The sequence below is a fragment of the Gavia stellata genome, chromosome 4 (genome assembly GCF_030936135.1).
Source record: "Gavia stellata isolate bGavSte3 chromosome 4, bGavSte3.hap2, whole genome shotgun sequence".
NCBI classification, from domain to species: Eukaryota; Metazoa; Chordata; class Aves; order Gaviiformes; family Gaviidae; genus Gavia; species Gavia stellata.
The window spans coordinates 37906357-37919738 of NC_082597.1; the positions used below are offsets into that span (position 1 = coordinate 37906357).

Consider the following 13382-nt stretch of genomic DNA (forward strand, 5'->3'; position numbering starts at 1 on the left):
ACTTACCACCTTACTCAGAGTTTGGACACCTCCAGCCACCATGAGCTTTCAGAGATCATGCTCCAATTTTGTTTTCTAATACACAAATTCAAAGGAAGCCACTAGTGTCCAGTGGAAATCCAGACAGCATCCGAAAGCTAATGCAATTTCTCATATTGTATCTGTCGTCCCTTGTTCATTGTTTCCTGTATCTCTATTCATATATTCCTGTTTCTAAAATCTTTCTCTTTTCTGTTGCTATGGTAAAAGCCTGCCTAAAAGGGAAGAATTATAGCAGCGAGATCCACTGACCTACAAAATAATCAGAACATAGTTGCTCTGTACAGAGCTCTGTTTTTAAAGTAAGTGGTAGAAAACCTGTAGTGGGAAAAGGAGATGGCCAAAGTACAGGGACAATGTACATGGATTTGGATTTAGTCAAAACTCCAGCTTATGGCCAAAATTGCTGCTTCTGATCAGTGAATCTGTACAATTGGTTTCCTATACGCAGGAATTTTCCATGATTACAATAGTAAAAGTAGCGGACACTGAAAAAAGCAGTCTTGGTTTTTTGTTTCTGTTAATAACCTTCCAGCTCCAATGTGATTTTCTCCTCTATGTACATGAATGTCATTGATACAGTGTTGTATTACAGAGGCTCATCCTTGCTGGAGGCATGGTCGTTTTCCAACAAACTGATTTGAAATGAAATGAAAACCAACCCATGATTTTTTTGGTTCACCTCCCAGACTATAAAAATGGATGGTCTCATTAACGATTAACACAGCAGCTGGGTAGCTCAAAGGAGATCTTGAAGAAAATACTGCAGTGTCTCCCTCTTCCAGTAAATATATTGGCTTAACAGTTTTCTGTGCTCATCCTACCTTATTTCTGTATATGCATTTGAATCCCAGCAGAGTGAATCTCTGCCTTTGTACCTGGTTTAAGATTAGTAAGGAAGTATTAGTTTCTAGTTGCATCAGATAATTTTTTGCAATGTTATTTCTATTACTGGTTTTCAGTTCCCTGTGATGTTAGCAGTGGTTTTTAGAATGCTTTTCTATTTCAAACTAGTGAGGCATCTAAGATTTCCAACATCTTACCCACAACATGGTTACATTATTAGGAATCAAGTAAAAGTTCACAATAATTTTTCATTTACATCACTTCTGGCATATTATATTGCTATTGATAAGTCCTTGTTATAGCATTAAACTGTTTAAAAATATATATACATATATTATGGTCACAAATTGTTTACTCCTGTGTTTACTCCACAATGTTGGATTACAGTGTGCCTGGGCAGCTGGCAAAACTAAGGAACCAGTCTCTCAAAAGAACCAGAGGGATGTTTTTAGACTAAGTGTTCCCAGAATGTGATTAACTGCTTAGCACTCAAGAAATAAAAGTGCTAAAAAAAAAGAAAACCTAAAAGAAAAACCCTACCACATAACAATTGTGCATACGGCAAACAGCATATGATACAGTGGTAAGAAATCTGGAGGCTTTTGCCTGTTACTCTAGACAATCGCTGTGAGCGTATATTCTCTTACAAATTGACTGATTTTGTTTTATATTTATAAATACACCTCTGTGTCTGGAACCTTGTGCAAATTTTCAGATAGCTATTTCTAAATATAGGTACACTTTTTCCTCTATATTTTGTGTAAAATATCGGTGAATGCATGTATAGTACACCAGTTTCCTCCCTGGCATAGATGGGGCAGATGCAGAAGCTCATCTGTGCACAGTTACAGTGGATAATGCCTCCAGAGTTCATCACAAGGTTGTTCTCATGGTGTACATGATGATACCAACCAGCACGGTCCACCTGGCAGTCAGCAGGCTGATCCTGGCCCAGAGGGTGCTTGTTTAGCCTGCCAGCGTTCAGGGCAGCAGGAGCTGCTGCTCAAATGGTTGCACAGCACCTCCTGCAAGGAGATCACTCCAAGCCAGATGTTGTGCTCATGCCAGGAAGAGGATGGGAGAGGAGGGGGGAGGCAGGTCTTCTGCTCACGTGAGCCCGGCAGAGTCCTGAGACCTTGCCATAGCTGTTTGTGAGTAGGAGGATGCTGTGGCCTGGGGCATAAGCATGTGGTGGCAGAAGTGAGAGCTGCCACTGCTGCCTCCCACCACAGGACCCAAAATCCAGATCCACATTCAGAATCCTGAGATCCAGATCCAGAAGTATGCTGGAGTGTTTGTAAGTTTGGTTGGTAACACTCAATTCTCATTTGCTTTCACTGACCTGAGCGGATATGTGCTTCTTTCATTAGAGATCCGAGCTCAACTCATCGAGCAGCAGAAATGCTTGGAGCAGCAGACTGAAATGAGAGTGCAGCTTCTTCAGGATCTGCAGGATTTCTTCCGCAAGAAATCGGAAATAGAGATGGAGTATTCCCGAAACTTGGAAAAATTGGCAGAGAGGTTCATGGCAAAAACAAGAAGTACAAAGGACCATCAGCAGTACAAGTAAGAGAGGTTTCCTTCCCCCTCGCCCGCATGTTATCTGTTGCTGGAGTGCTATACCGCTCTTTGCTTCTGCTGGTTTTGAGTACTGCTAGGTTGAGACCGGGTTCAAAGACACATTTAAAATTCCCACCCCTGTTTAGCAACGTAGCAGTTCTCATTGCAATCGACGGTAGCTGGGTGCCTAAATAGTGTTTTGTTTATTTGGCCCTCTGCAGTTATTCATGTAAGCTTCTGACAAGTGGTTTCAGTTTCTTAAAAGGTAGGCTGCACACATATTATCCCTAACCTACCATATAGAATTTAAACCACACGAAATACAGCCAGTATCTAGAAGAGATGCAGAGCCCCAAAAGGGCTTGAAAACTGTGTGCTGATCTGTTGCAGTGGAGTTGATAGGATTTGAAAGTGTCTAAATAAAGGTCAATCACCATTACAAAAAAATAAAAAGGACAGGAATTTTGGCAAAAAAGACATTAAGAAGGAAAACTATTTTGATTTGTTGTTGCATGTGAACTTGTGCTGCCTCTTGACCCCTCTTATTCCTGAAAATGAAGATGTTGTGAATGTTACGCCTTGCTTACGATTTAATGTATCCCTTTCATGGCATAGTAACTTGTGTGCAAAACAAAAGTGGTCAGGTAGTATCTCGCAAAACGTGTACAGCATGTTTTCTAAAGTGTTTCAAATGCATTGCTTGTTGGCATAGTCTCATCTGGTTATTTTCCTGACTTGAGCTGATTAATGAATGCATTTGCCTGTCCCTGTTACAGGGGTATAAACCAATATTTTGTGCCGGGTCCTGCACTTGGGTCACAACAACCCCATGCAATGTTACAGGCTTGGGGATGAGTGGCTGGAAAGCTGCCCCGCAGAAAAGGACCTGGGGGTGGTGGTCGACAGCCGGCTGAAGATGAGCCAGCAGTGTGCCCAGGTGGCCAAGAAGGCCAACGGCATCCTGGCCTGTATCAGAAATAGTGTGGCCAGCAGGAGTAGGGAGGTGATCGTGCCCCTGTACTTGGCACTGGTGAGGCCGCCCCTGGAATCCTGTGTTCAGTTTTGGGCCCCTCACTACAAGAAGGACATTGAGGTGCTGGAGCGTGTCCAGAGAAGGGCGACGAAGCTGGTGAGGAGTCTGGAGCACAAGTCTTGTGAGGAGCGGCTGAGGTAACTGGGGTTGTTCAGTCTGGAGAAGAGGAGGCTGAGGGGAGACCTTATCGCTCTCTACAACTACCTGAGAGGAGGTTGTAGTGAGGTGGGTGTCAGTCTGTTTTCCCAAGTGACGAGCGATAGGACAGGAGGAAATGGCCTCGAATTGCACCAGGGGAGGTTTAGATGGGATATTAGCAAAAATTTCTTCACTGAAAGGGTTGTCAGACATTGGAACAGGCTGCCCGGGGAGGTGGTGGAGTCGCCATCCCTGGAGGTACTTAAAAGACGTGTGGGTGAGACACTTAGGGACATGGTTTAGTGGTGGACTTGGCAGTTGACAGTTGAACTCGATCTTACAGGTCTTTTCCATACTAAATGATTCTACGATTCTATGATTTGTGTTTGTAAAACTGAAAAATAAGTACCTTTTTCCACTGTCCAGACAGTGCTGTGCTAGAAATACACAGAGCTTTTGTTTCAGGAGAAAGGTCTTTTCCAAACACATCTGGCAAAGGAAAGGTTAATCCAAGTACAGCTTGCTCAGTTCAAAGAGCAATGACATATATTTCTTAAAATTCAGTTAAGTGACTTGATTCCCTCAAATAACCAACATGTGCATATGTCACCACTTCCGAGAGAGCCCTGGCTTCTGTTCAGCTTGTGGCAAAATCTTTTTGCCTTGTGCATACAAACATCTTTCCTTGTTCTTAAACATGTGTTAAATCCAGACTGGCAGATGTGCACAGGGGTCATGAGTAGAATCCTGCCTTCAGCTTTGTTCTGCAATTCTCTGATTGCTTTGAGAAGAGGTTGCAGCAAAAGTCATTTCAGCTGGTGATCCCCCATGCTGTTCCCACCATTCCCCCCAGAACAGGCAGAAAGGTCTGTAGGATTGGCTTTAGGACATGCAGAAGCGGTGAGAACCAAGTAGTATCAGCATGGCCCTTCAGGGGTGCTCGTGTTGGCTGACCTGGCTGATAAAACCCTGAAGCTCCTTGCTATGAGTAACACTGTTAAGATATTAATCTCAAACAAAATGGGGAAGTTTCCTTAGCTCACTTCTGATTCATAGCAAAGAAAAGCACTGATGATTAAGAACAGGCTTTTGTCTGTTAATCATTTGTTGTTGCTTTGATCCTGGGAGTGAAAACTAAAGGTAGACAATTAGATGAGGAATTAAAGGGCATATTCCTAACAGTGAGAATAGTTAATTATTAGAACAGTTTACCAACAGTTGAAGGAGTTTGTCCCTCAATTCATCACCACCTCTGGCTGTTTTATCTTCACGTGGTTTATCCTTGTGACGATAGGAGAATCCCTGCACAAGAGAAAAAAAAGAGCAGCAAGTTTCTAGAGCACTTAGTTGCAAGGCAAACTTGAAATTAGAATTTCAACAAAATCGTAAGGCAAATTTTATAAATAGGTTTTTGTTGTCTGTGAAACAGCTGTTGAAGTACATGTATTTTTATTTTGCTTTGTGTAAAAGAAATGAGAAATCATCTGGGATTTTACTTTTTGCAATTTTAAAACCTTGGAGTGGGCTTACAATGCAAAAAGTCTGTCAAGGAAATTCAGAACCGGACCGCTGCAGAAAAAGTCCAGTCCTGCTGTTTGTCTTGTAATTGAACCATCTGGGACTCGCAGTAGCTGTGAATTTATGAATGCTGATCACTCAATATGTACGCTTGTGACATTTCCTTCTACTTTTATAGCAGTTACACAAATCCATTGCAGTGAAACTGCTACACGTGCAATTTTCCTCATGAAGGATTTGGGATGCGCTTGCATTGCTTGTTTATTTCTAATGTCAAAAATTAATTACTGTTACTTTTTCAGCAGTGACCTTTATTGATTTTGAATATTTACATGTACTCCATCTGTAAGCAACTGTAAGCTTTGTGGAAAGATTTTTTAATACTCTCAGGTGGCTTGTAGTGTTCTGAATTCTTACGCTTTTTCAATATTTTTGTATCCATGCCTCATGGGATTTGTAGAATGTGTCTTAAAAGAGTGATCTGAAGCTTGCCTAACCTGAGTTATTCCAAGAACAGATTGACTGACTGTTCAGAAGCAGCCATTTTTACGTAACAGATTAGGACTGTAAATGTCGGGGAGATGTTTGTGTTAATAACCTAACTTTTTAATTTCTATACATAATGCATGTATCTCCTCCTTAGGAAAGACCAGAACCTCTTGTCACCAGTGAATTGCTGGTACTTACTCCTGAACCAAGTGAGAAGAGAAAGCAAAGACCATGCAACGTTGAGTGATATCTACCTGAACAACGTGATCATGCGGTTCATGCAGATAAGCGAAGACTCCACCAGAATGTTCAAGAAGGTAATGCCTCTCTTGCAGTCCTCCAGCCAGCTTGTAAAGATGCATGAGGGAGGCAAAAGTGTCCTAATGGGTAGCATTTGAGGAGAAGATTCAGCACACGTAGCATAAAATCTGTTTTAGCACATGTATAAATTCTTCATGACTGTTCTCACAGAGCAAATCCTTAGTGCTGAAATGCCTGGGAACCTGCTGTATATGCTGGTGACCTTAAGAGCTGAATCGCAAATATCCAAAAGGCAGGGAAAAAGCCTGTTCTTATCTCAAAAGCACGCTTGTCTACCCATGCAGAAGGGAATCAGTTTTTGCTTAGGACTTCCAAAATAGTAATGCTGTATTAATGAATTATTTGTAAAAACAGTATTTCATTGAAACTCTGTCATGAGAGAAACGGATTCAAGCCAAAGTAAGTGTGTGCCTTGTAATGCCTTGGCATAAAGATGGTAGCGTATGCTGCAGTTCTCCTAAAAGTGTTTCTTTTCCTTTCCAATATTAAATATGAACATACACTTTTGATAACATAACTGCTTCTATTGGATCATTTAAGCATTGTCTCTGTACATGTTTGTCCTTGTACGTGCCCGTTAGGTGTTTTCATAGCACAGAAAATGTGTAAATTCCTCTTGTGCTAAGCAAGCACTCTAGGCAGCCTTAGTTTGAGAGCTACGTAATGTGTTTGCAGTTGTTGTTATAATGTTCCGAAGTAAAAATAGATTATAAATGTACATCCGTCAGTCACAGTGGGATGCTGGTAGGCAAGCGTCATACAAAAAAGAGTTCAAAAAGAATAAAGGTTAAAGAATGTAAAGTGTGTGACTAAATGATGGCAAGGGGACCAGATTAATGTTTTCAAAATATAGAACTGATTTCATGTATACCTGACCACAATCCTAGATAGATAGCAATGGGGTGGGGAGAAGAATCATTTAGGGAGCCCATAAGTTGTACTTGGAAAAAAGTAAAAACATTAATCAAATCTATTGGTGTGCATTACAACCTGTAACAGTAATAGAGTTAAAATTTATAGTTCCTCAATCAGTATTGGTCCATTCACATAACGTGTCTGATGCATAGAACTGTAGTTCACAAATCACTGAACTTACTAATATGGAAGATTATTATAGAAGTTGAAAAGATAATGAGAAAAGCAATTTGAATATGCTGCAGTACTGTCTATGTGGAGATACGTCAGACTTGCTTGGACCAGTAGAAATCTTTCAGTATTGAATCTGGAATAGTTTTTCAGTTATTTATGTCATATCTCAGAAATCTCTTTTTTACTAGGTGTGCATTATTAGACTAGCCTGTTTGCTTTCAGCTTAGTTCAGTTCTTTAGCACTGGAAATCTTGCTTTTCCTTCCTTTCTCTCCAGATGGACTGTATAAAAATACCTAGATAAAGTTTTTCATGGAGAAGCGTGTGTCCTTCTTTACTCATTCAGAACTTATTAATGGAGATTGCTGCAGCTTACCTGCTGGAAGGAGGAAAATATGTGGACGTTTTCAGTGCATTAACAGGAGGCATATTGTCCCATCTTCCTGACAGACTTGTCTCTTTCCTCCGTATTGTGCCCAGGAACATGCAACATTTCAAATTTTCTTGTTCTTGCATAGCTTCTTGAAGAAGAGCAAGCAGCTGCTCTTTTTTATTCCTAACTTGGATCTTCTGCAGGGGAAAGAAGAGAAAGGAAATTGAGGGAGTCCTGCTGCGCATAACCTGAAGCTCACATTAGTGGAGCCCAGATCCTCAACAGCCCTATCCTACCTTTCATCAGGGTTTGCCAGCTGACACTCAGGGTGATAGTGTCACATCAAACAGCTGTTAGCTGAGGTGGAGCACAGGTAGAGTGAGCTCACCAAAGGCTGTGTGAAGGGATCTGAGCCAGGTCCGGTAATGTGAGGGGAAGGGTGGCGGGAAGACACGTGGCACCTTGGCATGGTGTAAGTGAGCTTCACGAGCACATGGCCTGAATGTGGCAGTGGTTGTTCACCAGTATTGGTTTCAAGCACTTATTTTTAGGAGTTCAGTTTGTCAGGAATCAATACTTGTTGGAGAAGGTTGGTATTTCCACTGAGTCCCAGTGTGCACAGTTCTTGCTGTGGTGCTTGCTGCAGAGTACTGGTGATTTATTTGCTGTTATTTCCCAGCTGCAGAACTGATTATACCTTGAATGATGATGAAGCTCCAGTTTCTCTTCTGTGAAAAGGGGAGTTATAAAATGAGGTGAACAACATTGGACAGAGAGAAAATCAAGACCTGTGCAGGAGGTGAAGCAGTTAGGAAATTGTCTTGCTTTGTCGATGAAGAACATAAGCTGTCTACATCTATGTTTAGGTCAAATGGGTAGCTTCAACCATAATGGTATTTAAAGGTCCCTTCCAACCCAAACCATTCTATGATTCTGTGATAATTTCTGTCAGATGTGAATGAGCAGTCTAACTTAAGGTACGTCACAGACTGTTTCAGAACTGCTTAATGGATGTCTACCAGGCAACAGAAAGAGATTAGGTGCAAAACACACATGTCCTGTTCTACAGCCCCCCTTGCAGGAAAGAGGTCCCAGGAGCAAAGAGAAAGTGCACTTGGAATGAGAAAGGTGACATCCAACACTCTCCTCCATCAAAATTGTATTCTCCCTAAAGAAAATGGTGTGGAATTTGTTGGAGAACTGTAAACATCAAATAGAATATTTAACCAATTTCTGTCACTTTCTGTAGGTTACTTTTGAAAAAGACTGGCTTTGGAATAAAATTCTGTCAGAGAAAAGTATAATGAATCTCAATGGGTGTCACCCCTATGAAAGCATATGGGATTTGTTCACTGTTCACAGATTTCAGATTAGAGACAAACCATATGCTGCAGATACTTCTACACTGGAGTCTGATCATACTGTTCTGTGAAATATGTACTCTCTCTTATAAGTAATAAATGTAAATTATAAGAACAGTAGTAATATGAAGATTTCAAAAATAAAGACTAACAAGTGCATGCTTAATATCTCACTGCAGTCCATGGTCAAGAGCAGGAAATACACCTGTCTAATGTATCTGTACTTCATTGGCTCTCACAGCATTGCACATAGGAGCACTTAATGTCTTTCTAAGTAATTTCCATATACCAGCTAATCAAGCGTCTCTATATTCAATAATTAGATTATTTAATTATATATCTTCCAGTTTATTAACCTAAGAGTGTTATGCATCACCATTATCATCTTATTTCTCCCTTGGTCTTGCAGCAGCAGCTTCTGCATCTTTGGAGATGCTTTAGCTCCACTTCCAAGTCTGGAGAGTAACTACACTAAGTCCGTGATCAGAGCAGATCTCCATTGTTCTACTCTGAACCCCCAATCTGCCTGTTGCAGAAAGGGAAAGTGTCTCAGAGTGGATTGCCCCATTGCTCACAAGCAAGATACGGGGAGACAACAGCAAAGTAACTCTGAGCTTCTTGGTTGTTTCTGCTCCCTCTTCTTTCTCCTCCGCTCTCCTCCGGAGAGGATGAGTCTGCCCATTCTGCTTCTCAATGGTAGCCCTTACTGGCTTTTTCAGCCTCACTGGTGGGCACATAGGTCCTCAAAAGAAACTTTTCCATTAAGTGAGCCCAACATTTTCTAGAGGGATACTGTTTGTATGCTATCCTAAGATTGGCTACAGCTTGAATTGTAGCAATGAAAAGATCAAACAATTTCCTCATTTCCTGGCCATAGAGTATTGTTTTGTTCCCTCTCCTGCTGATGTCTCCTATGTGGGATACAGTCATGAGTCTGTAGCAACCCCTTTCTCTAGTCCTTCTGTAAAAGGTGTGTGCAGTACCCAGTGTTGGTCTGTATGAAATGTAGTGATGAGGGATGTCTGTGCCCCTCGGTCTTTGTACCTTGCCTTTGTCTCACTGTCTGTTCTTCCTCATTCTGGTTCTTCCTTTTGTGTGCATCTGTACATCTGCCTCACCATTTGGATTGCTTTGGTGAAATGATCCCTATTGGTTCTACCTTACATGTTCTAATGGGCCAGGATATATTGTATTCAGGTGCCTGATCGTACACAGCTTTCCTGTCTAGGCTGGCCCACTTAATATGTAGATACTAATTATTTTTGTTCTCCCGGGAGCTCTTTGTCATTCTTATTTCCAGGGGTCAGGAACCAGCATCTGTTTAAATGTACTAAATGCAGGACAAAGATAGGATCTAGTTCAGAGATTTTGTGGCATTTATCTGATGATATTATGTCAGGACTCATACTTCCAGATAGGCACTCAAGCTCCTCGTCTTTTTAGTTGCTGGCATATAAAAGCAATACAGATTGCTGTTCATGCCTGGCCTTCATGTTGCACATAAAATTACAAACATAAAGTAGCAGAGTTCAAACCTTGCATGCTTGCGTGTTTCTTCAGGCAGATGGGGTAGATGGCCTCATGGGGACAATTAAAGAATAAAATAATAAGGAAAAATGTCAAGCAGAAGGGAAAAGTATTATGCAGAACATTTCATGCCATGATTCTGGTTACCCCAGCATTAATAATCAACTGTATAAACACATCCCCACAAAATCCTTAAGCAGATTTGTATATTTATAATTTATAAACATGTATTTTCTTTGGACAGAAAACATAACGAGCCAAGATGAACATATCTTCCAGTGTTTACAGTAAAAGATGCTGGAGAAGCCAAGCACAATAAATATTTTAGTTCCATAATCTGGCTATTAACGAGGAATATGACTACCTGCCAAATCTATTTGACGTTATAAAGATTGTGGCATATATAGAGATTTTTTGCATCATTTTCTTAAACATTTAAAGGTTTAAAAATATAGCAAAGCTATTTCTTACTAGGGACTGGCAAATCTGGGACAAGATTTTACTATGAGTTGGTTATGTCAGTGTCAGCACAGCTCATGAAAGCTCCTTAAAAGAAGGGTTTGCACATCACTTACCCCAGGGACCAGCAGCAGACTCATTTAAAAGCAATAGTCACAGAATATTTTCCCTAAATGATGTAACTGAGAGTAGCATTGTGTATGCTAAATACAGACACTGAAGAGTTCCAGGAAGAACTGAACTGACTCTTACATTTCAGTAAAAAAAATACAAAATTTTAAGTTTCTCAGACATTAATCCATAAATATAAATCTTGATAACATCAGTAGGACCACTGATGTGTTAAAAGTTGAGCATATACTGAAAGGCTGGTTCAGGTACACTTAATTGTCCGTTGCATGGGTGTGATCTATCCTACTATCAGGTGAAAAAAATATGCTATTGTCTCTTAATGCTTTGAAGCAGATTAGTGTCATATATAATATTTTTAGCAAGAGTTTGCATGTGCTGTAACATTTTTATTATGTTCTTTGATCTTTTGGTTAATAGATGCTAATACATTTCTCTAGGACTTAGTGAATAAAGAAGCACCTCAGTGATTGTTTGTCAGGATTTAATGGCCTGATTAGAGCTATCAGCTCAGCTCCAGGAAAATGTGTGCTGCAGCTTACATTCTGTTGTCTGGCTATCCTGAGGGTAGGCTCCTAGAGGAGCACACCGTTCAAACATGCTGAACTACTGCAGGGAATAGGTAGCATAAAAGAGAAATAAGAGAGCCATTAACCACTGAAAATAAATGCACTTCTTATCTGGTGCTCTAACGCGCTGTATGTTACACACTAAAAGCCGTGTCCCTTGCCACTTGAGTCGGTATTTCTTGATCTTAAATGCTAACGTGAAATATGTTGGTTCTTGAAAATAAATCCCTTTTATGCTGCAAAGGTTAACCAGATTTCCTGGTTTTTATTGGACAATTCCTACAAAATCTTTCATCAGAAAGAGGCAGCAACTGACATGTTATCCATCACTGTAGGCACCCTCTGCAGCCTGGGGTCCCCAGATGAAGTGGTGGAAGGATGACTCATCTGTGATCATGTGGCATTGCTAGGCTGTCTCTCCCTAATTTTTACTCTTTTTGTGGATCATCTCCCTCCCTCTCTTTTCGCTTCCTGTTTTAGAGCCTATTGTTCTTTCCTAAAAACATCTCCCTCTTTCCTCTATTGTGATCTGTTCTGTTCACCTTGAAATGTACTATTGATCAATGTGTTGCCTGGAAAAGATCGTGTATGCATGATGGCCAGTAAATCGTGAGGGCTGGACTGCTTGCGCTTCAGTGCTGGACAAAGCTCTAAAGGAGCAAAGAGAAGAAATGGGTCCTAATAAATAGTGATCACTCCCCTAATCCTCAACTCATTTGGTGTCTGTCTCTGTTAAGGTGTAACTGAAGAGCAGAAAAGGAGGGTGCATCTTTGCTTACAAGAAAATCTGCAAAGGGTAAAGAAAAAATTGAGTTGGGGTTTTCTGTCTCACCTTCTGAAACAAACTTCTGCCAGGTTAAGGCATGCTGCTTTAGACTCAACGTTTCTGTATTTAGGGCTTGAATTGTCATCAGCTTTGAGATGGTAGTGACCATCACTTGAAAGGGATAAATTGCTTGAAGCTGGAGTTCATCTACATTTTTTTCCCATGTGTGTATGCTTTCATCTTCCAGCCGTAAAGTCTACAATCTTACTGTATGTTGTGTCCTTCTTTCTGCTAAAGTGATTTAAAAAACAGACCACTCATATTCAGCTCTACAGAAGCAGCTATCCAAGAGAAAACAGGTGGCCTCCACTTCTTGGAGCTTTGAGGAGATGTGTAAGCTGTGTCAGAGCTGCGCTGCTGACATTTAAAGGCAGGGTGCCAATGTAAAGCAATGAAAAGCAATTCAGAATTTTTGCTAAAGCTTTTACTGTGTTTCCCTACAGCAGCTTGCAAATCTGCAATCCTTTTCCAATTCTTTACAAGCACTCTGTGCACTCTTATGCATACGAATTTTTGTCCTTCATATTAGATGAAAAAATCTGATATTAGCAAAGAAATTGAAGTAGTAAGCCTTATTTTCTAGATACTTCAGTAGTAGAGCATACCTCATGGAAAATACCAGACTTTGAAAAGTGTAAGCAGTAGGGAGAGTTTCATGGTGGTTCTGTGTAACTTGGCTTCAGAGCGTCTGTCTCGCTGTGCCTTAGCTACTACGGCTAAGGCCATTGGGAATACAAGAATTTCACTGAAGTGTTTTTTAATTTATGTTTCTAGCTTCTTGTCAGTTAAAAGTCATCTTGCATATAAGGATTGGAGTGAATACTGATAAGTGATATGGCAGGTTCCTTAAAATACTGCCCAGAGTTAGGAGTATGACAGTGGGAATAGGAGCAAAAAATGCGACATCTTCTATTCCAGCTACTGTATGAGTCTGTTTCATCCTCCTGGAAGACATAGTGGGTGGGATTTGTGGTGTGGTTCCTCCTCTACGTGGGTGTTGTACTGGAAATTCTCATTCAGAAACCATTATTCCTGCAGGTGTTTTAGTGATGGCCAAGTATGTGTTAGCAGCTTTGGAGATGAGTCGTCCCTGAGGATTTTCTTTT

The 13382-nt window shown here is 40.7% G+C and overlaps 1 protein-coding gene across 2 annotated transcripts in view; it reads left to right on the top strand.

Annotated features, from left to right (window-relative positions):
* SRGAP1 (SLIT-ROBO Rho GTPase activating protein 1) overlaps positions 1-13382 on the top strand; it is a 148745-nt gene that overhangs the window by 73131 nt on the left and 62232 nt on the right. For both annotated transcript variants that reach the window (XM_059817120.1, XM_059817121.1), the window contains exons 2-3: positions 2256-2451; positions 5778-5940. In XM_059817120.1, the coding sequence (XP_059673103.1) occupies positions 2256-2451; positions 5778-5940 (359 nt within the window). The remainder of the gene's footprint in view (positions 1-2255; positions 2452-5777; positions 5941-13382) is intronic.